Source organism: Hakea prostrata, unplaced genomic scaffold (genome assembly GCF_041222555.1).
Source record: "Hakea prostrata isolate BN-2017 unplaced genomic scaffold, UWA_Hpros_2 contig_16, whole genome shotgun sequence".
Lineage (NCBI taxonomy): Eukaryota > Viridiplantae > Streptophyta > Magnoliopsida > Proteales > Proteaceae > Hakea > Hakea prostrata.
In genome coordinates, this window is record NW_028291135.1 from 344,845 (window position 1) to 369,579 (window position 24,735).

At 38.2% G+C, this 24,735-nt stretch overlaps 1 protein-coding gene across 1 annotated transcript; it reads right to left on the reverse strand.

Annotated features, from left to right (window-relative positions):
- Positions 1-1,820: 1,820 nt before the first annotated feature.
- Positions 1,821-22,816, reverse strand: LOC148999305 (double-stranded DNA-binding family protein). Its single transcript, XM_089141288.1, has 7 exons — positions 22,542-22,816; positions 21,687-21,752; positions 21,516-21,565; positions 21,356-21,420; positions 2,216-2,307; positions 2,022-2,093; positions 1,821-1,941 (listed from the first exon to the last, which is right to left on the reverse strand). Exons 1-7 carry the CDS (start codon positions 22,542-22,544, stop codon positions 1,903-1,905), a joined length of 387 nt encoding a protein of 128 aa, XP_088997414.1. The 5' UTR covers positions 22,545-22,816; the 3' UTR covers positions 1,821-1,902.
- Positions 22,817-24,735: the final 1,919 nt, after the last annotated feature.

Sequence of the window (24,735 nt, forward strand, 5' to 3'; positions counted from 1 at the left end):
ATATATATATATATCCGATGTACCTCTCACCACGCTAGAGGTGATGTGACTGCATCTTGGGAGAATTCCTCACGAACTCTATCCCTAAATCCCGTCTCGGCCCATATATCTTCTATGTTTGCCGACATGAAAGTCGCACCCGGCAGAGGAGCACCACCCAAGCCATCCGCCTCGCCGCACGGAAAACCCGAAGCCAAGAAACGACACGCGCCGGCTGATGATCAAGCCACCAAGCACGACCACCAGCGAACACCGAGGCTAAACATGGGATTAGGGGAAGCAAGAAGGGGGAAAAGAAGCAGCCCCGACAACGACGAGAAAGACGACGACAAGAAAGAGAGGAAGACCGAGGCATTTGAGTTCTTTGATTTTTGTGAGCATGGTTGAGGGTGGCCGTGAAGGCCTATTACGGTACAAGGAAAATGTTTTTCTAAAATTAATGGTCGGATTATAGATGGCCACGTGGCGCTCATTGGGTAGCGGCCGCTGGATGGCCGCTACTTAGAGCGCCGCAGAGGATGTTAACCCGCATTCTAGACTCAGCATTCCTCCCAAGATTATTCACAACAACCTGAGAAGTTTTTTCTTTTCATTCTTCCTTGTAAGAAAACAACAAATTTCTAAAGGCTACTTAAAATAGAGGTTTTAAAACACAGGAATCTTATTGACAAGTCAATGACGAAATCAAAACATCCCTATCTCTGCTATACCCTATTTTCTCTTTTCAGCCATCATGTCAAGTTGATCGTTCGTCAATTGTCAAAAAGCATGTAAGGAAGATTAAAACAAATGAAACTACCCAAAAAAGAGAAAACCTAAAGGTAACCACAAGATAGATAGGTAAAAAATTGGAAGATATCAAGATTCGAACTTCATACTACATTTTACCCAAATAAATAAAAGACCTCTTCAAACTGGAAGAAGGCATCCGACATTCCATGCCTAAAAATCCTATATTGAACATAATTTGTTCTGGCCAATTTCATTTCTTAATAGTCACAAAGAGGAGAAGGAGGTTGGAGACTTGCATCCACCATCATTGCAACCAGATACTCCATGAACATCTTCGTCCTACACGCGACTAAAATAATCAGCAAAATGCATCAGCTGAATATCTTGTTGTGATTCATGCGATGTCTATATAACGAATCCAAATGAAGACGATGAAGAAGGAAGGTAAGGCCAAGTTGAGTTTATAAATCTCAGGGAGGTTTGTCTCGCCGATGAAGGATATTTTGATGAAGACAATTGTGTCGCTTTTTTGTTCTTTTATTTTTTTCAAATTTCAAATTTTTATACGGGAATTCAAGTAATCTCATATAATGAAAATGGTTAATTTAAAAGTTATAAAATGGTGATTTAACTACTACATTCAGTAACTGGTTGGACTAATATATTCAATGCAGATCCAACTTTAAGCTGTCTTTGCTTCCAAGAGATAAATGGAATGCTGATCTCTTAAAACCTCCATTTGGAGATACCAGAGCAAGTTGTTGCTCCTAATTTTATTAAGTCTAATCTAGATAATCATGGGACTTGGCAGTGAATTTTAAAGTTTCTGCATTCAAAGTTTCGAACACTCAACAAGTCCCCTGTTAGATTCAGAGAACCATGGGTAAAAGGAATATAATTGAGAGGAGTCATAGTTCTGAGATGAATACATAGTCTAACTAGTATTGTAAAATACATGCATAACCACACCAAAAGCATCTCGATGATATATAACTTACATTGTTAGGATACAAAGCAGCTAAGAAAAACCAGGGACCAAATTTCTGCTTGCTCTGAAGAAATGAGTCTTGAATTGCCAAATCCCCCCCCCCCCCCCCATCAAGTAGACAGTAAATACCTGAAAGAGTGAGTACCATCTTTAACATTGAATTATTAATATCAACCTTAGAGCTAATCGTCATCCTCAAGAACACTTCGCCGCCTCTGAATCTGAAGAAAACATGGATGATCATATGAGTCCAGGAAATTACTGGCTAGTAACAAGCTGAGAAAAACTAATGTGGACTCACCGTCACTTTGGTTTGTTTTGACGTCTGGTTGTTAATCTGCTCCAGCAGTGATATAAGCTTCTCTTCAGACACCTGCAGTTGAACCAGTTGAAAATTGTTCCAAGGAATTCCAAAAACACAAATGTATCATATCCCCCAATTTATCTCCTTCGTGGATAATTTCAAGATTGATTGAATACACCTTTCCACCTTACCTTTTCAACTATTTGACCCATTTGAGCAGCTCTCAAAATAACATCCTCAACACCTCGTGCCTTCTCAGGTTTCACCAAAGCAATCCGAGCAACTGGCGAGACAAGAAATAAATAAGAAAAAGAAAAATGATGGCAATGACAGTAAATTGCAGTTAACAAAATGGTCACTCACAGTCCAGAGCTATAATCTACATTCTTTCTAAACTATGCTGGGCAAGTGTAGAATGGTTAAAAAACTCCAAAAAGGCACCCATTCTGGCATGCAGAAGGGTGGTAATGTCACAACTTGGCTATTGGTTTCAAGAAAATGGTCTAGAGTATGTAAATGTCAAGTTTCAGCCTCCACTTCAAATATATATTTTTTTACCCCCAATGAGTTCCTGATATATTAGCATATTAAGTATATATATTGCATACACTCCCATGTGTGTCCATGTGCCATATTTGATAGACCTGGAGTCTTTTAATGGTAAAGCCTAAATTCTTTTCATGCTAAACTTAAGCCTCTAATTTGATTTTCTTTTTAATAAAATCACTATGCATTAATATCAAAATAGGCATACACTCCCACGGATGCCTATGAACCACATTGGTAGACTCAGATTCTTTTCATGCTTTTTACCAAAAACAGAGGATTCCTATCATGCTATACTTTGCCTGTGACCACCTCTTTTCTGACTGGAATTTGACATATGAACACGACAGCATATGCTCCACCTATCCAAAATATTTCTGCCTCATTGTCCACATACCACATCTGTCTAGTGTTTAAGGTCCGTTATTCTATTGGAATTGGTGTTTGAAGTCCAGCACTGGGATCCTAGGTGGATAAGAATCTTGGTGGTTCAAGAGTAAGAATCTTGTTTTAGGCGGTGGATTTGGGCAGCCATTTCCATCCTCACTTCTTCCATTTGTGCACAGCAAGTTTATTACATCACAGGCCATCCCTACCTACATTCAACCTATCTTTTTGCTCGAAAACCTAAATACCCTGGCCGAACCATTTTCCCTTCAGATTCAATATACTCCATTAACTTCTGATTTATGTATCAGTTTTGTCCTAGACTTCAACCATAACTTGCTTGCCCCGATAAACCTTTAGACTCAGTCCTAGTTTGAAGCCTTTATAACCAGCCAATTTCAAGACAACAATTTTTGAAGTTCCAAACTACCTAAAACCCTAAAATCGAGAACCATATTCAAGCCAGTTTACCATTAAAACTTCACATCATATCTGAAACCTATAAACACCAACTCCACGTCTCAAGCAAATCATCCACTTGCAATTTTCCCTAATAGCCTGGATTGATCCCAAATTATTCACCTACAACATTAACTACCATATAAACTTAACATTGAAGTTTCAGACATACCAGACAAACCAGAGTCCTCTTTTTGAGATCCCTTTGTTTCACCCAGGGACGCCAAAACCGAACTACAAGGGACCCTTCTCTTTATTTCTTATGGTTGGTTTTGACAGGCTCTCGCTATCTGGCCCTCATTCAATTGATGCTACATTATAAATGATAAAGAAATAGAAAAAAATTTTGGGGGAATTTTTTTGGGGGGGGGGGGGGGGGAAGGGGGGGGGGGGGGTATTGGGGGGGAGGGGGGTTTTTTTTGGTTTTTTTTTTTTTTTTTTTTTTTTGTGGGGTTGTGGGGTGTTGTTTGGGGTTGGGTTTTTTTTTGTGTTTAATAAAAAAAAATTTTTTTTTTTTTTTAAAAAAATTTTATATATTTTTTTTTTATAAATGAGTAAAATTTATATTTTAATTTTATATAAAAATTTAATTTATAATTTATAATTAAAAATAAAAAAAAAAAAAAAAAAAGGGGGGGGTGTGTGTGGTGGGGTTGTTTTTTTTTTTTTTTTTTTTTTTTCTTCCTACCAAAAAAAATTTTTTTTTTTTTTTTTTTTTTTTTTTATTTTTTTTTTTTAGGGGGGGGGGGGGGGGGGTGGGGGAAAAAAAAAAAAAAAAATAATTTTTTTATTTTTTTTTTTTTTTTTTTTTTTTTTTTTTTTTTTTTTTTTTTTTTTTTTTTTTTTTTTATAAGAATGTGATGTCAAACGACAAAGACATCAGGCCAAACAGAAGATTGGATTGATAATGGAGAAACTCTCTCTCAAAAGTGTTTAACAAGAAGATCAAATATTCAGCTGCCTTCAACTAGACCTATTTCAGCTACCTTCTAATTTGTTTCAATGCTTGTAAAGCAAGTCTCAGCCACAGAAGAGACTGCTATTTTATTACTCTCTATTTTTGGCTTATTCCTTGAGTCTACTAATTCATAACAGCCCATAAAGGATACCCTCGAATTTAATGAAGTTGAATGATTGCTTCAAGCAAAGTTTCCTGTTATAGTGTGTGACATGAAAAGCTGGAGAGAGCTGGTATCCCCTGTGTCTGCTTACTCTTTCTTCTCCTATGTTCCACCCTTTGCACTTGATCCTCACTTGTGCTGCTATTCTCTGTGACTGCTCCACAACTGAGATCTTAGTTGCTGCTTCTGTTCTAACACAAAGGAGAACACAAACATCCCTGCAATTTCAGTTCTTCCCAGGCTTTACTGCAGAGTTCAGGCTTGAACATTTCTAAAACTGATAGGTGCATCAAGATCATCAGATATAGTATTTATTTTATATTTTCTTCCCATTATATGAGCTAAATCACTGCTTTTATTTGACTTTCAGGTCAAGGGGCAGAATTGGAATTATAATGCAAAATCACCTAGAGTCAATGGAGAGAGAGTGAATTGCGTGACAAGTTTTGACTTTCCTATTTCTTTTCTAACAGCCTAGTTTCCCCTACTTTCTCTAGTAATCTCCTCCTTATTTTATCTTCCCTTTTTCAGATTTTATCTTTTAGTTTTAGGAAAGCAAGTTGTTAATTTCTTCTCTCTTTCATATTTTCTCTCTTCCTCATTTCGTCTCTTGCCTATTTCTTCTTTCCTATATTTTTATTATTCCTTCTCTAATCAATCCACCCAATCTCTTTCTCGTTTCTCTCTTTCCTTACTTGTTGGGAAACAATATAGAATTGGGTTGATTTTATTTTATTCCTTCCTTTTTATGAAAATACAAGAGAATTTGAGTAGTAGATTAGGAAACATTGCGGACAGAGGGAGAGCTTCTAAAAAGGAACTCTGGGGTTTTGGAGGGATATCTTGGCTGTCATATTACTCATAATCAATCCCCTTCACTCTCTCTCATGCTGAAGAAGAAGAAGAATCAATCCCCACCCCTATTCTATCCAGTAGTCCAGCAACATATTTGGTCCTAAACTGAAGCCTTCGATAGAGTGTTGTCCACAAGCAGTGACAATCCCAGTGGAGTTTCATTTGCTATTATTATTTGCTTTATGAGTGATGTTGTAATGAGTAGCTAGTTCTTTTTTTCTTTGGGATGTGAATGAATTGCCTATTTTCATTAATTTATATAATTATATGCCTTCTAGTTGATGCTTTTGATTGTGTACGAGTCTGACAAATGATGCTCTATACCTAAACAAACTAAGTGTGCCCAGCTTCAGTGAAGGACAATAGTCTTGCAAAGATAAGGCACGTCTAGGAAATACCATATTTTATTTTGAGGTGTAGAACTGAAATCAGTTAGCGAGAGGCAGTGGGGATTCGAATCTCAAATACCCCACACATTCATAGTTAAAGTTTTCGCATTAATTGTTAGTTTAATTTCCCTAATTTTCTTCAAGTAAAATAAATAAATAAATAATAACAAACTTGGAGGCTTCATCAAACTTTCCAGGGTCTGCACTCAGACCCAGTTGAAGCCTTCTTGTGATGTAGCCTTGGTAGAAAAAAACTAACCAAATCCCAGTTCTTCCAAGATTACAAAACAGAACCAGCAAAATAGGTTTCAGCCGTAAACAAATGAGGGGGTCAGGTTGCGATCTGCAGTACTCAGATGGGGATGGGGCTTTAAGTGACTGATGTGCAAGTTGAGAGGAAAGTTCTACCCAAACCTGGGAGAATTCTGTTGGTCGGAGTCAAAGTCCTAAAATGTAGGACAGTTAGAATATATAAGAGGTGCTGTTCAACGGTCCTTGAGAAGGGGATTTTGGTTAGGGCTTCAGCTTGAGTCTAGGGGTGAAGTGATGTAGCTGTCCACCACATGACAATAAATTCTAATGGACAGTTTTGGTGGATCAAACAAGGCAAGGAATCGAAGGGAATATGCTGGGCAGAGAGAAAAACCAGGGTTTGACTTGTCAAGGGAAAGTGTTTATAGGCCTGCTGGAATTGGGGATTGAATGTGTGGGTCCTAAGAAGCTGGAATGGGGTGATAATGAACTTAGGGTTTGGATGGAGGGATGGTTAGTTTTTCTTTTCTAAACGAATAACAGGGGGAATAATACTTCGATGGCATTTAAATGGTTTATAATGGTGAAATATTAGCTGAGTTGAAGGGGATCAAATGGGGACAGAACAGGGGATTAGGGTTAGGGTGATGCAACCAGGGAGAAACACAGTCCAATTTCCTGCTGCCCTCCAAGAAGGAATTTGACCCAGGGCAAATTGCTCATTTTACCTTCCCTTTTGAGCTCCTAATGGGTCTTATTGGATGCAGAGTACAATTAGGAGTGTGGATCCTTTGTTATAAGTTAACACAATAAGACCTAGTCTAGTTAGGATTCCTAATTAGAGAATGAATCATTTTATTGGATCGATTATGCTAGTAGGATCCTAGATCTACTTTTATTTTTGAGAAGTAATAATTTGTCAAGTTATTGAAGAGTCCTAGTTAGGGTGGGGGGTTCCTAAATAGTGAAGGATTTCCCTAGTTTCAGACTTTCAGTCTGCTTCCTACAAGGATTTCAGATCTACTTTTATTTTTCAATTTGGATCCTTCTAATAGAGTCCTTGTATGAATATTAGTCTTAGTCAAAAGTAGGGAGTCCTAGTTTGAGTTATTTTCTAAAGTTGGGTCCTATTGTGACTTCCTTCTAAAAGGCTATAAATAAGCCTTTCTAGCTTGTAAACATTAACATTATGTTTATATTTGAGATTTAAGGAGCTAAGCTTGGAGTTGTGCATTCCCATGGGAGGAACATGCATCTGAGTTGAGTTGAGTGAATTCTGCAGATTTTACATTCTCCAGAAGCCCTTCTTCCTCAAGTAAGTATAATAACCTCACCCTAACCCTAGCCGTCCCTCTTCTTCTACTCCCAACCATAGGTTCCTTTCGCCATTCCCAAACCCTAAAACCAGTAAGTTGCACCCCCTTCCCCCATCGCAAATCATCTTTCCCCCTTCCCCTAACCCTCCTGCAGCATTCCCTCACCTCCCGATTTCTTCAAGAAATTTTCTGGAATTTTTGGACTTCTTACACCTAAAATTTAAGGTCAGATCTAAATCAATCTAACCATTAGATCTGTCCCAAACTTTAGGAACATCATTCCCCTGACCCTAGTGATGTAACCTGAAATTCAAAGGTTTTGAATTTTGTTATCAAACCCTAAAATTGGGCTCACTCAGGATCCCCTCCCTGATGCAGTCTTACGAGATTCTATTGGAAGAAATTAGAAGTTTATTACCCAAAGAATACCCATGATGGGATGGGAATGTGGGAAAGTTAGGGTTTTGGGATGGAGTTGGGAAAATTAGGGCTCAAAAATACTTAGATGGATTGGGTAAAGGGGGGTTTTAGGGTCTTGTGGCAAAGGGAAGGAAAGGATTGAGTGTCTTGCACCAAAGGGAAGGGGTTTTTGGGGCTGCGGTGGGGCCTGTAGGTGTCTAGGGATGAAAGTAGATGGCTGCATATGGTTCTTGGCAGGTTCTTTGTTTTCTTTCTCTCTCTTTCTTGCAATCTTGGACTTGGATTTCTTAATGGGATCTTGACTTCTCCCGTTTCCTTTCTTTTCATTTCTTTTCTTTCTCTCTTTTGTTCTTTTCTTTGTTTTCTTCTCTTTTCTTTCTTTCTTGGTTCCTTAAGACTGTCGCAGACTAAAGAAAGGAAAAAAGAAGGAAACAGAAAGGGGAAGGGTTGTACTTAGGGTTTAGGATTAGGGGACGGTTGGGGATCAACTAAGGTTTGCAAGGGAAGGATCCAAGAGGTGCCAAAGGGTTCTGGGAGGGGCTAGGGGAGTCTGCAATGACATGGGAGGGTTTCTAGTGGTGACGCAAGGTAGGGAAGAGGGCTGGGATGTCTGCGACGGAAGGGGAAGGGTGGGGGAGGAGAATTGGGTTGAGAATGGGGCAGGGGATTAGCTTACTTGGGGAGGAAAGGAATGGAGGTGCTGTTGCAGGACTTGGTGAAGCTTCAAGGCTGCCACAAGCTGGTAGAATGTGAAGAAGAAGAAGAAGAAGAGGAGCTGCAGAATTTATCAAACCAAAACCCAGGTCGTGGACAAGCTTCCCACAACTCCAAGTCTTCCAAATTCTATTGATGCTTCACTGATTTGTTTACAATGAGGTGGGGGCTTTAAATAGCCTTACACTTGAGGGACTGACACTAAGATTCTAACTAGTTAAGAAACAAACTTCGGACTCTTAACTGGGGAATCCAATTTGGATTGGGATTCCCTTCACAACTCCACAACTAATTAACAACTTCCAAAGGAGTCTTCTAACGACCTCCTAGCTCAAAAATAACTTGCAAAATAATATTAACAATTATGCAGAAGGATTGAAAACTGGGTACCAACTGGGACTCCAACTCTGACCGGGACTCCAACCACTAATCCAATTGAAAAACAAAAACTAGATGTAGACTCACAAAAATATCAGGGTTGTTGGACCCTTTTAGTGTTCAAAGAAGGTGACAAAAGACAAAAATATCCTTCTGAGCATTTGGTCTAGTTTTTTGAGGGAGCTGGGCCTGGTTACATCACCTAGGGACCTTCCCTTTTAGTTTCAGCCCAATCGGACCAACCAAACCCTAGTCTAATCCCAGAAGTATTTTGCTGGCCTAACCTCCAAAGAACCCTAGAAACCCTAACGATACTTTCAACCATAATTTCAAACCCTTAATCCAAAAGATTTCATTTTAGAATTATCTTCCCCAACCGACTTGAACTTTGACCATAACCCCAACCCTGGAACTTAAGAAACCCAAATTTCCAAAACCCTAGACTTGGAATCCAATTCTGAAATCAAAATTACAGCAAGGGATTAGAGTTGGATTTCATAACCCTCGCCTCTAAACCCTAACCAAACCAAGCCCTACCCCATTCCCAACCCTAGAACTTCCAAAACAGGCCTATTCCCTCGATCATAGGGTATTATAAACTCTAGAAGACTGCTGATTCTCAGGAAAAGGATCCTGGAGTGGACCAACATCTAGGGCTTTTCCCTCAATCAATCAAATCCTAGATAGATCCTGGTTCACATTCTGCAGAGAACTTACTGGTGCAATGGACCATTTAATGGCACCAGTTTTAACTTAATCCTTGATCAACAGCTTGATGAGGATGATGGATCTTCAGTGAGGAACACTGAATTCACAGTCAGAGCAGGTAATGTTGATTTTAAAACACCAAGTCCCTGAAACCAACTAGGCCTTCAAGCATCAAGGATCTCATGCAATTGAACTTTAAACACCAAGGAACCCTGATTTAGACTTCAACAACTAGATCTAAAACTCCTGGCAAAGTAGACAGCATAAGCTTGCAAGGCATAAATCACATAAACGAACTTAAATTGGACCAGAAATTAGAAATAAAAGGGAGTAATTTAACTAAATGAACCATGGTCCAACTCTAAAATTTAAAATAAAACAAATATTAGCTCTAAGATCACAATATTAATGATATAAGGAGAATTTATTAATCATTAGCAGCAAGAAGAAAGTTGAATTGTACTATAAATGATTTAAGGTTCTCACAAGCTAAATTTTTTGCCATCTACTGTCTTATTACATCAAAGCATCATTACAAGGCATTAAACCAAATAAAAGAGTAACATCCATATAATGCCTAAAATCAAATAAATTAACTAGATATTTATGTGATGTAACCCAGAATTCTGAGCACAATTTCAAGATCTTCTACAAACTAGAACCAGCTAATGGTTGGGCTACCAAAGAGCCAGGGCTTTACTTACGGGTTGATTTTGGGTAAAGAAAGGGAAACATTGGTTAACATCTCAAGATGACTTCGGAAAGATTTTATTTTCATTATGAAAAGGATAGGGACAAGTTAGGATTTTAGCAAACAGAAGGTGGGATTGAAATTGGGCAGAGAATGGAGAATTAGGATTGTGGGAAAGGTTTGGGGATGATTTGGTTTAACAAAACCTAAATGGGTTGGTTCAAATAATTAATGGAACAGATTTGAAAATTGGGGTTTTAACAAAATCATTATGGGATGGTTTTGGGATGCCCAGCCTAAGCCTAGGATGGAAAGGGAAGCCTACGGTTGGATCTGGGGAGGCTTAAGGCTGAATTGAGAAAAGATGTTGGTTGTAATAGGGTTCTTGGTTCACTTTGGTTAGGTTTCTTGAATTCTAGAAAAGGTTCTTGGGATCTTGGGTTTTAATCTCTCTTTCTTGATTTCTTTCTTCTTTCTTGCTTTCTTTTCTTATTTCTTTCTTTCTTCTTTCTTTCTTTCTTTCTTTCTTTTCTTTCTTTTCTTTCTTTTCTGTTTTTCTTTCTTCTCTAATGCTGCAGCAAGAATCAACAAAAGGAGAAAAGAGGGTGGAAGGGAGAAGAGGGGGTGAAGGGCTGCTGCCACGAGGGAAAAGAGGGGTCCAGGAGGGTTGCACAGGCTAGGGAGGGGGTTTGCTGCTGCCACAAGAGGGGGAAGGGGGTAGGGATGGTTGCACAAGGCTTAGGGAAGGAGGGTGGGGATAGCAGATGGGGTTTTACTTGCTGTCGGGAGTGGGGCTGGAACACTCTTTAGGCTGCTGTTGAATGCTTTCACAAGGCTGCTGCAAGAAGAAGTTGAAGAAGAAGAATCTTGAACACTCTCAGCCGTGGGATCCTCCTTGGAACCCACGACCCAATTTCCTTCAATGCTTTGCTTTATTAATCCAGCCTGATTTTACATTGGGGGGTGGCTCTCTTTTATAGCTAATTACAAAAAAGAAAAGACACTTGGACTTAACTACTAGACTTAACAAACTTGGACTCTAATTGGGAATCCAATTTGAATTGGAAGTCCCTTAACAACTCTCAACTAATTAATAAATTCATAACTAACAACCCAAAAAGAGGAATCTCTTGGGGGTTGTATGGTAACAATTCTGGCACACTTATTCTGTGCCATTTGCCCATTTTGGCACAGAAGTCAGCAGAAGTTTGTATGGTAAACTAGTCTGACTTTTGTGTGCTGGTTCAGCAAAAGTGTGCTGAACCGGGTGTTTGACATACAATTTATGTGCCAACAAGCTCCAAATTGGAGCTTCTCTGACACGGAAGCAATTCTCTTCTAAAATGCGGGGCACAATACGACCTTTACGGAACTCAGGGTTATTGATGTAAAACCAACTCATCTCTCACAACAGCCCTGATCTGCGAGCATCCCTCTCGTCTCTCTCAACTCTCTGCCCAACGAACTTGATGTCATCTCATCTCGCTCAACTCTCATCTCTATCTGGTCTCTCATCGATTCGCTCTCGTCTCGCTCAACTCTCTCTAATGTAGTACTGTATTTGAATGATCAAAACAGTAGCCAAATAGGACCTTTCATAGGGAATCAACTTCAGATTTGATAGACTTAAGATAGATAAAATTCAGATATAATGGAAGGCTGAAAACCGAAGTGGTAGAACAAGGATATTGGTTTAAGAACAAGGACTAACTAGGTTTTCAAAACAGCAGTATGCTATAAAGAAGAATGGATGGAACAATATAAAAGAATTAAGAGAACAATAAGGACAACAAAGTAACATGTAACACCCGGGCTTCTCACTGCAAGGTGCATCGATTGGATCGAACACCAATCTACTTTGATCAAACACAATGGGTTCTCCAAGAGGAGGAATGCTAGCAAGCAATTTGATTTCATTTCACAAGTTGTTTTTTCACCACTTACATAAGTCTCTTTATATAGCATTTTAAAGAGACATAAACATTAATGGCAACATCTAACCACTAGCTAACACCACCTACCTATTAATAACTCAACTACTACCTAACTCTTGACAAAGAGAACTCCTTTACAATGAGTCTCTTATTTCAAACTAAAGCCCCTTTATTACTCCAAAAACAGATTAGGCTAGGTCTAGACTATGAAGTTCAACATATGTGGGCTAACTTTAACCCACTAAAACAGCCCTAGCCCATGAAAACCATGGGCTGATTCAGGTGACAACTTTAGGCCTTTGATGGGCCTAACCTAATGGGCTTCTTCTTTCGTAAATATGTCTTCAATTCAGCATCACTCTCGACTCTCTGCTAAAATCTCTGCAACCAACTCTCTGCTAAAGTCTCATTTTCTAGTTTTGGAAAGACAAATCTTCAGTACAACCAACGGAAGAAAAAGCTCCGCGTTACTGCACTCTCATTCGCCACTTCAGCCAGACTCTACTCTCCGTCGACATTCCACTGCCACCAGGTACCTTCTTCTGTAGCAGCCCACTCAGGTTCTTCTCATCTTCGTAATCTGAGTTTATTCATTACAAAATGTAGTCCGTAAGTATTTTTCCACTTTAACAATTTTTGAGCAATTGGAACTTGGGGTTTTAACGATTTTGGCTGCTTGTATTTTTCCCTAACAATTTTTGAGCAACTGGAACCTGGGGTTTTAACGATTTTGGCTTGTTGTATTTTTCCCTAACAATTTTTGAGCAATTTTGAGCAAATGGAACCTCTTCTGCTGCTTCTTTGTTCTTCTAGCTCGGTTGTGGATTGCTTGTTTCTTCTATTTTTTCAAAAAGTTCTTTCTTCTTCTTCTTCTCTACCAACACATGGTGTCTATGGAGTCTTACAAAAATTTGCAGAAATGGTTTCGCAATTTTCTTTTGTCTCCGGTTTTACAACCTAAACAGTCATAAAATCCCTAAATTTTGGATGAGAAATGTGATGAAATGAAATTGAAGGAAAAACAACATCTAACAAAATTGAATATAGCAACTATTAGTTTTCACACTTGTAGTCTTGTATCCTGAATCATCTAACCGTAGGTAGCAAATTTTCTTGCTTCCGTCTTTAATAAATATCTAGTGTTTCTAAAGGAACAAATGGAAATGTGTAAAGGAATTGTTCTATAGTTTCCTTGTTACTTTAGTTCTTTTTGAAATTTCTCCTACCCATATTAGTGTTATTGTCTACTTCACTTATGAGTTCTTTCCTTCATCCATCTGCTCTACTCGCTTAAGAGTGGACCATAAAAATGGGAATTGTCCATTCAGAACTTCCTCTGATTTGTTGACCAACATAGCAGCAAAAAGTCCTCATACTGTTAACCTTTTCTTGCCTAAATCTGCAATTCCCTCATGAAGATCAAACCTGCTAGCTGATGCGAGTCATATTTACGATGATTTCATCATGGGAAAGATCACCCATAATCTTCCCAATCCACCACCAAATGCATTATACCCCAAGAAAAGGCTTCATGAACTGCACCCACTTTCTTTTTGTTGGCCCAGGCTTTAGATCTAGATCTTCCCGGAAACCAAGGCAAAGAAATCCACCCTTTCCTCATCTGTTTCATCCCATACTTAGGACTTCGACTGATGCCTCAAACTCTGAATAGTTGTTCCCACCTTGTGATGATATGGAAATTGCAAATCAGTTTGCACAACAAACCTCTCACATAACCACAGACCTCACTTTGAGCCCACCTTCCTTCCTTGGAGATGGATGTTTTCATGGACTTCCCCTCCAGGCTGAAAACAGGGGAGTCTACAAACCAAATTCTGGAATAAATAAGTGGTTGAGAACTTAATGTCAAGCAGTAACATATCAGATCTAGCATTCAGACTCTTCTCAATATCCCATCTGAACTTAGATCAGAAGATTTGGATATTCAATATAATCACCTATTAGCTAAGCTGAGATTAACTCTCGATCAGAAAGACAGAATGTGGCAACAAAAAGCTAGGCTCAACTAGGTGAATTTTAAGGACTTTTATCATTTTTCTACCATGAAAGAAGATCCAGAAACAAAGTATCAAATTTGAAGGTTGTGGTTTTCCAACCCTCAAATCAAATTCAAGAAGCCTTTGTGAAGCATGTCAAATCAATTTACTAAACATCAAATTCACGTCTTTAAATATCTAGTGTTTCTAAAGGAAACAAATGGAAATTTGTGAAGGAATTGTTCAAATTCTATTTCTTTTGAACTCTGGCCAGGTTCTAGTACTGATTTCCTGCTCGATTATGAAGTCTTGAATTTTAAACACAATTGTTAGAACTACATAAGCATGTTTGGATGTGCATGCTTTGCCCACTAATTCTAGTGCTCAGAACTCTAAAATATCTGATTTCGACAGTTCAAAAACTAGCACAATGGCCTATAGGAGAAGTTCTGTTATTGCTGCTTTATTATCTGCTCAAGAGTGGTTAAATTGAATGAATTAACCTTGTACTTTAAGTGTATATTGTTTTGCCTAAAGAACAAAATGCTATGAACCACTAGAAACATCTCCAAATAGAGTTTCTCTGGACTGTTCTGATGGGATGTGTAAATAACACTTAACTGCAGTTACCAGTCTTCAAAGTCATATTGTTGTTAACATTAGTATTGCTGTCAGCGCTACTAGCTAAGTTAAAACCAGTCTTTGTGAGTGTGGGTGATTTGAAATTGCAAAATAAGGCATTGCTGGAAGCCATTGAAGACCTAGTATGAAAATATATGAATCACATGCATTGAAATTTCATCTATTATGCTTGTTCATGAAGTGTGTTGTGTAAGCTTGTTCATGTTTTCTATGCAGTTCTTGTCGCTTGAATGGCTCTCATGAAGGGGTGGTTGGGATTAAGGTAGCTTGAATGCACAAGTTGCTCCTCTGAACTTCACCCATGTCGTTTCATTCTATAAAGTTAGTCTGCTACTGAATTTCTGGTTCTGATTTCAGATAGTATTAGCAAGTTATATTATGGTTTTTTAGCCTGGGTTAAGATATTGATGTGTTTTAGTTGTTAATGATCGTTTGCTTATGTCTTATAGAGATGAGTTGCTTTCTAAATCTTAAGCATTGCATGAAAGATGTGGTTTTATCATTTATGATCTGTGAAAATTGAAGTGCAACTTAACTGGGTTTGTTGTTGGAAGTCATGGCTATTCTCTACTGTTGGAAGAATAATATTTCTTTTATGACTAGAAATAGGTTCTTTGCTTAACATTTTGTTTGTCATAGAAGAAAAATATTAATTTTATGGCTATTTTCATAATAGGGACTCTTTTGGATTGATCCAACATGTGTTTTTGTAGGTGAGAATCCTTAGCTCAAATGGAAGAGCACCTAGAAAGTTTCTAGGGTATGATGGTTCGATTCCATCAGGATTCATGTTGTTAATTTTGTTTTTGACAAATAATGAAAATCATTTTTCTATAAATAGATGGAGTCTTTGGTGATCTTTCCTTTGGTTTTGATGTTCTTATGTGGTATTTGTATTTAGCTTAGTTTTATTTTGGTTTTATTTAAAAAAAAAAAAAAAAAAAGTGCCCATTTTGTACTCTGACTTTGTACATGCCCTACAAGATTCTATGCCAATTTTGCCAAAGAAACGTGCCCATCACTGTCCAACCATACAAGATTTTAGTACAGATTATGTGCCAAATTTGCCCAATTTGGCACAGAAGCATAAAAAGTGCATTCTGTGCCGAATTGGAAAATTTGGCATAGAATCATTACCATACAACTCCTTAGGCACCACAGAAATTAACAAATAAAAGGACATTCATGTAGAAGGAAATAATTTCCAACTAGGACTACTTGATGTGAACACAAGGAACCCCCTGGCCGAAACCTCAAGTGGGGTCCCCATGATGGCTCCAAGAAGCCACCCTAAGCTGGCCAAGCCCCTTTTGAGGGCTATTTTGGGCATTTAGCCCTTATTTTACTTCTGAAATTATTTTAGAATTTTCCAGAATTTTTGTTGAGTCTAAATTTGCAATTTGACTTGAGTTTGCTTTTGTTTAGAGAGTTTTATTTTCAGTTAAAAGTTGTTTTGAATGAAACCTAAGTAAGTGGAAGTTAGTTAGTTGAGATAAGATAAGATTCCTTATCTGTTAGAAGTTGCCGCATTATTAAGAGTCTAGTGACTCTAGTCCAAGATGTAATTGAATCCTTGTCTGTTAAGAAGTCCAAAGTTGAGTCAGAGTCTTTTATTTGCAGGCTATAAATAGCCTCTTCTTGCATTGTAATTTTCAGCTTGGATTGATTAATGAATTGAGTGTTTTGGCCAAGGAGTGGTAGCGCTCCTAAGAGGGGGACCCTGCGGGTGTCAAGTACAAGCATTCTAACCTGTTGCATTCAATCTTCAAGTGCATTCTCAGCAATCAAGCATTAATCCCAGCAAGCATCACCAGCATCCAAGTAAGTAGAAGACCCCCAACCCCAATTCTAACCTTCCCTTCCTTGTCCGCAGCCTCCTCACTCCTTCGCCTCTCCTGCACAACCCTAGAGTACCACCCCCTCACCACCATAGCATCTCCACCCCTCACCACCGTAGCCTCTCCATCCCTCCCCCCCCCAGCCCCCCCCCTTGTTAGACCTAGAAAATGACCCCAGTCCCACCACAAGTTATCCCCCACCCTCCCCCTTAAGTTTCAGCCAAGCCCTAGCCCTCCTAGAAACCATAGCCATTCCCCTTCATCCCCTTCTTCCCTGTGATACAGCATACCCCCTAGCCCTGCAGATCTGAAGCCCCAGCCCCATTAGACATCTTTTCCCCCTTCCCTTGGCTCACACCTAGCATTAGGGTGTAATCCTAAAGTTATTTTCCCGAAAACTCTTAGTTTTCTTGACTTAGAAAAATCCTGCATTTCATCTTCTACCTTAAGTTCTGCAGAATTTTTAAATTTCAAGAAACCCAAGTCCTTAACACCACTGCCCTTCATTCACTGAATTCAGATTCCGAACTGCAGAACAGTAGTAACATTAACTCCGAACTGCAGAACAGCAAGTCCTTTCCCCTTCCCTAACCCTAGCTGAGCCCTCTAAAATTCTAAAATCTGAAACCAGCAAATACCCAGAACCTGTTCACACTGTAACTGGATTTGAAAGTGGGTAAACACCCTCTGAAAACCTAGAATCTTCATCCTTATTCACTGGAACTTCCTGGGCAAACCCTAAGTCTAGGAAAATTACTAAAATACCCCTAACCCTATACCTGATTTGCATAACTCCTACTTGGACAAAAACTCTTTTGACAATTTCACCATGACATAATCAACTCAAGAAAGAAAAGTCGATCCAGATTCCTGACAGGACAGAGTCTAACAGTAGTCATGATACCCATGAAAGGGTGTGAAGTCACCAAAATAACCCTAGGGGCATTCGGCCAGCCCTGGTTGCCACATAGACAGGGGGCTGACTTGGGTCCAAATTTTGGGCCTCCATGGGCCTGCTGACCTTTGTTACATCACTATGCCCCTAAGGCACAATCAACACACACACACACACACACACAAAAACAAAAATCAACATCATGTGTGTTAACCTCATGAACCAACAAAGCATACTACTCCAGAGCTAGAGTATCACCTACAACATAGTTTTAAAAAAAAAAAAAACCATTTCTTGAGAGGTAAGCCTCCTGACAGAAGCTTAGTGAGGGGAGACGCAAGTGCAATCCGGTCTCTATCTCTTCTAAAATGCAGCGATAATTTATCAAGAGAATAAGCAAGCAAACAAGTACTTAAAAAAATTACATAACCATGAATATGCCTGTTTCTCATTGATTAGAACAAGAAACAATACACCTAGTAAACTATCACTAAGTCAATGCTAGTACAGTGTTACTTGAGACGCACTAAGGTGACCTTATTACTGCTCACATGATGGAGATCTGAAAGTCAAATGCTAGCCATGCAGGTCCAAACCAGACAACCCATAGTATATACCTCTTTGTCCTATCACCCTTCAGTCGAGATTCAATCATCAGTGAGCACCCCTTATAGTAAAACACAACATCATATTCCCAAATAGGTAGTTCGGCATAATTCATCAAACTAGCCCCATAAGAGTTATGACACCTAAGCCCATATTGGCAAGGGTCGTAGTATTGGGAATGTTCACTCAACCAAATGCATACACAACTCACATGATGTTATGACCCATTACGCTTATGCATGCATCCTATACCACATGAAATTCTATAATAAGTGAAGTAGAGAATCATAATAAACCAACTCCACTAAAAATCTATCACATATTACTTATCACCCCATCATCACTACTATCCATGATAAACAATTCCCAATCCTACTACAAGCAAAAGAAGAATATAATGACATGTGATACGCAAATCACAAGAAAACTCAGTAAAAATAAAATTATCCCACTTAACAACAATCAACGGTTACAGAGAAGCTAGCGATATGGTGATGCTCTCAATAAGAAGTTTACGGTTTAGCTTCCGGGCTTCTTCGATAAGTTTCTCATTAGTAGCTAATGAAGCAATTGATAATGTCTATGACTTCCTGCTAAGACCGTCTACAAATATGTCAGCTTACATAGGTGGCAATGAATAGTGCAATCCTTGTCCTTCATTATTCCTAACCACCATCTCTACCCCATGTTTCAACTCATTTGCGAAGAAATACTTCAAACTCTTTTATGTAACATCTCTGCCCAAGATGGTTCAAGTATTTATTTTATTGGACATTCGATATAACTTAATTGGTGACCTCATGGTTTGTAATTTAATTACTTAAAAAGGACGCCATGGGTTTAAAGTTATCCGCAAATAAAATATTGAATTCAAAAGATAGTTTATTTTTTTAATTAGAAAAAAAAAACACCAACTAAGAAAGCCAAAGTGAATTAAAAAGTAGTCAAGATAGGAAAAATGAACATAAGTAAGAGAGTATAAAAGAGAGAAGAGAAAGGAGAATTAGAGATAATGGGAAAAAAGGGGAGGGAAATTGGAAAAAATTGGAGAGGTGAGAAAAAGTAAAATAAAAAGCAGGGGGCAGCAATCCCATAACCTGCAGCATGGAAAAAAGAGAGAGACAAGTAAACTAAGAGAAGAAAAAGAGGGAAAAAGAAGAAGGCTCTTCCTTTTGGTAAGCTCAAGACCCTCCTTTTAATTATTGTTTGAGATCATGTAAACCTGGACCTTATTGTCTGCGATGAACCCTAGTGAATTCAATGTTCCATACCTTGATTTTATCATTTTACTCGATTAAAATTATACTTAAATTCATATAATTATAATAATGGTTGGATTCATTATGATAAAACCTTTTTCTTTATTTTGGCCATGGATTCTTTATGTTCAACCCATGAAATTAAGAAGAGAATTTTAAAGGACACTATAAGCAACCATGGGATGAGGGAATCCTACATTTTAACACTTGAGAACCTAAAAGGAATCTCAGGGCATGCCTATGAATGAAAGGGACCAACCCTACCATCTCTTTCGACTTAAAAGAGATCACCAGGTAAACCTTATAGGCCTCAGATGATTCATTTTAATTTTGCAAATAATTGTAAACCCATGGTCAAGGGAGAAATTATGAGGTAGCTTTGAATCTCTTTTTATTTATAATATCACCTTTGGTGGAATTTGCCTAAAATGCAATGTTAGAATTTTATTTTTTGTCAGTGGCCAACTAATTCTACCAAATCATGGGAGCATGGGTTTACCTCCTAACACATAATTTTGTCTTGAATTCTATAGGCATGTTGAGGAATTTTAGATGTCTCAACCAAATTTGAGATAACTTTGACCTCATTTGATAGTGAATAAAATACTATAGGTCAGATAGATGGACCGAAACCCTGATCTGAACCCTGATTTTGGAGAAAAAAACTTAACTAGACATCATATTAAAAAGAAACTTTCTAGATATGATCCATATTGAGTCTAAATCATGCCATAAAAGTTTCATAAATTTCAAAAACTTGGGAGTATAGGTTCTGGAATCATCTTACGGCACTGTGAACAAATTAAAACAATTCTGGACAACGTTCTTCAGGGGAGCTGATACCCAACTCAGAAGTTGTTTCTGACTAAAAATTCTAGAGAAGTTAGTTTTCGATGTATAGTTTAGTTGAAACAAAATTTGGGTTAAATTGAGTTTGGAATCTATTTATTCCAGAGTTTACAGTTTCGATGTGTAGAAAAGGGTAGAATCTATGTACTGAACATGTGAAATAGATTCACATTGTAAAGTGTAGAGATTAAGTCCTGCAACCTGAGGGTTTTGTTTCTCAGGTCCTAAGAGTATTCATGACTCTTGATCATGAGGCCATAGTGGACGCTTGATTCTTTAATACACATATTCATCATTGTACACATGTTGAGTACTTCTGTTTTAAGAAGTTCTGCTGTGATTTGCGTATCATGCATCATTAGTATTCTTCTAAGGTAATTTAAGTTTCAAATCTGCTATCTATTATTTTTTCAAACTCCTGATTTGTATATGAGCTGAGCAATCAAAAGATAAAAGAAAAAAGTGCCAAAGCAAAATCTCTGAAGCCAAAGATCATCTCATCTTTGGTTCCAGATGTTATAAAGATGACCACCTTTTTCCTCATGTCCAATTGCTCAGTGAAACCACTGCAACCATTATTGAGCACTTCCACATCTTTGATTCTGACCTTGCAAATTCAAAGCAGCAGGAAGACTATATTCATCATTCCAAAAAAACGAAATATTCATTCCCTCCAATTCTCTAAACCACAAAAGTGGTAAGGGCATAAGACAATAAAGCAAAAAGAAAAAATGAGTCGATAACTTGTGGGCAAGGCAGAAAACATTTCGTAAATAAAATCCCCCACTTACCAACCCCCCCCCCCCAAAAAAAAAAAAGGGGGAAGAGTGATCTGAACCTTTTTTGGATAAGGCCATTCATATGCATTTGTCTTCAGTTAAATAAGTTGGTATATGTGAAACAAAAAGGAGTATACTCCTAACATTTTGCTATGTCAAAGGAGATGAGCCTTCCTTCAAATAGCAATAACCAGTGAGGAATGAAGACTAAATGAGAAATCACAACTTCAAGGGAAAGTGAAACATTCTTTTTTTAATTCCTTTTTGAAGGTTAAAATGGTGAAGTGTCAACTTACTTCTCTCTCGAGCTTCAGAGGACAAGATCTGACTAAGCATCATTTGCCTCCTTTCTTCTGCTTCCCTGGAGTAGTTATTAGTTAAATGATCCCATTCAAACAGAACTTTTAAGAACCAAACTAATTCATGGTACTATATTAAGTACACAATGATACCCACTTTTTAGCTTCTTCCTGTGCTTTCTGCTGCTCAGGGTTTTGCTGATTTCCCTAATTTTACAACGGAGTTTATCAGTAAAGGGTCTTATAAATCCACAAAGAAGACAAGGACATTAAGCCAATCTAACAGGAAGTGTGTGCTATTGAAAACGAAAAGGTTATTATAACTTACAATGCCACGCTGTGCCATTAGCTCCTGCATTCTTCTTTGTCGGATAGCTTCCAATTCGGGGTCAGCCTGGAATTAAACCAAAAGAAAAGTTTTGAAAATAAAATAAACCGTACCCAAAAAAGGAGAGTGAATATGTGGAGTTAAATCTCTCAAGTTTGATGGTTAAAATTAAAAATAAAAAAACGCAGGCAATAACATCCTGATGGCCACGGACTTTGTTTCATATACAGCCATGTTGTTTTTCCCAGACAAATTACCAGGAAAAAAAATTAAATAACATCTTTTTGTGCAGCAAAATTACTCATTCTTCCCTTTCTGTCATCTTTTAGCGTGACAACTTTGCAAATCACGCAATAAAAATTCCAGCATAACGAAGAAAATATATTACATTGAAGAAGACAAAAGAACTTCCATGCGTAAATTACTAGAGGAATCCGAATCCTTCAATATCTATCAACGGTTGCAGAATCTAGTTTCCTTGTCATGTTGGATGACAAAAAGACTAGAAAATTATCTATCATAAGCACCTCTAAATTAAAATCCTAAAATTTCGGCCTGGTACAAATAAACCCGACTAAAGGAGATAACTTCAAAGAATCAACCAGTGAAGAGGAGACTCATCTCGTCACATTCAGAATTTAGAATTCGAAATCAGTAAAACCCTAAGAATAGAATCAGCAATATTTGGTTAACTCTCAAATAAGATCAAAGCAAAGCAGACAACAATTCCCTCGTCCCCCAGAAAAAGAAAGAAAAAAAAAACTGAAAAAAAAATTTTAAAGAGCCAGAAGAAAGGGAGCAAATTCAAATGGTTTCTTTTTCTCGGTAAGAAAAATAAAATGGATTCAGATGTACCATTGTTATGATCTTCTAGTGTAGAAAAAATCTCGAAGAGATAGCAGAGTAAATACACCAAACAAGAAGAACAGCCTCCCGGCTCGGGTCGACAAGCACAAGCAGTTTTCTACTCCTTTCAGAGATATGCTCGTAATTTCAGCGTTAACTCAACGCAGCCTCAGAAAACCATGGATCCACTGCACCGTATCGGATACGAACAGATATCCCGCGACAGATACCAGTTTAAACCGATACACATCTAACCGCATAGACTGCCTAACGATTTTCAACTGGCAGTTGTGGATTGTGGTCACGCTCGTAGGCTATGTTTTTTAGGGCATCATTTTTATAAGAAAAAAAATGAGCCGAAAAAATAAACATGTGAGACATATAGCGGGTGGGAAAATAGGAGAGAAATGAAATGATTATGTACGAAAGCTATATTCGTAGATCATACTTTTTTTATATTCTTCAATATCCCACAAAGTCCCATGGGACTTTTTTTTCGCTAAAAGAATCATTTTATAACGAAAAGAAGAAAAAGAAGAAAAAGAAAAAAAATACAGCAATTAGTACTTACTTTGCTCACCCGCAACAACAGTTGCCCCCAATACACCCTTCCTCACTGGTTCCTATTCATAATTGACAACAACTCACGGGACTTTAAACGTGGGTGGAGTGGGAAAAGTGGCATGCCATGTCAACAACCTACTTTTTTACCCAATTGAACCAAATAAACAGTATTTCGAAATTTTATGGAAAAGTAAATTTTTTCCTATCCTTTTTTTTCTTAACCTAAAAAACATAAGAGTTAAATTAGGTTTTAATCGGGAATCAATCAGGCATTAAATGAACCAAACTTGAGCTCCTAGATAGGGGCCAGTTGGTTAGGCTCATAGGGCCGGTGGACGCCCCCTAGGGCTATGACTAAAATGACCCATTTCGAGCTCTTTTTAAAATCAACTCAAATGGGGGGTTTTTTGGGACTTCAATGGGAAAGCAATATTGTACCCAAAACACCTTCCATTCATCCCAATTAGTCTCAAATAAAAAAGCCCCAATTTGGTTCTCAAAGTCATCTGTGAGCATCTCAGAGAGGTTCGATTGGTCTTAAATGGATGAAATGAGACTGGCCAACACTCAATAAGACTAAGAGATATAAAAGAAAGCTTCAACCAACACCCAGCAACAAGCATTTACTCTCCTACCAATATTCTCCAACATAAATGCTAACCACCAGCCTAAATAACCCATAGAAAATGAAGAGAGATGGTTTCCTTATCTTTTGCATGATAAACTCCACAATTCACGCTTCGGCACTGTTGAACTAGCAAAGATTCTTCAAAAATCTAAGCTTATATTGTAACAACCTCCGTAATTCTAACTCGAGATTCGTATTGCAGGTCCTAGTACCCGAAGCTCCAGCGGGAATTGTTGGTAATACATTGAAAGTAATTCAATTCAATTAATTGATGGGGGAAAAATTCCTTACCTGAATTTGCTTTCCCTTACTTGAAGTATTCACAGCGGAAGTCTAGATCCACGTTCTCGTTCCACCACCAAAGGTTTACCGGCGAGATTCCTCAATCACAGGGAAAGGGAATAATATCCACAACCCAAATGCCGTGGATTAATGGAATGAAGATCGAATACTAGCAAAAAAGAAAATCTAAGCCTGCGATTCTAAGAGAGAGGGAGAGAGAGATGGAGCCGCCGTTTCTCAGAGATTCGCTCGTGCGAATGAATCACTCCGTTACTTACTCACTAATGCGGTGGTTACTAAAATATATAACCTATTTTGTAACCGCCCTAATAGTGAGTTTCCAATATTGCCCTTGGGCATTTAATTTATTAATCAAATTAATAAATTCCCATGACTCCCACTTGCACAAGGGCAAGTGTTAATCTTTCAATGTGTCCCAGACACACTTGTATATCCCAGATATACACATTCAATCTCTCTGCTATGTATCCCAGATACATAGACCTCTTGTGTCCCAGACACACATGCATATCCCAGATATACATATATATTGATCTCTTCACTATGTATCCCAGATACATAGACCACCTGTGTCCCAGACACTAATATCCACAAGTCATACTAGCAAAATGGGTTGTGCGACCGGTGATATACCTGCACGCGTGAGCCCCAAACTAGAAACCTTCCCAGAAGGCCAGAATGGCACATCACTCATAGAAACAAATCAAA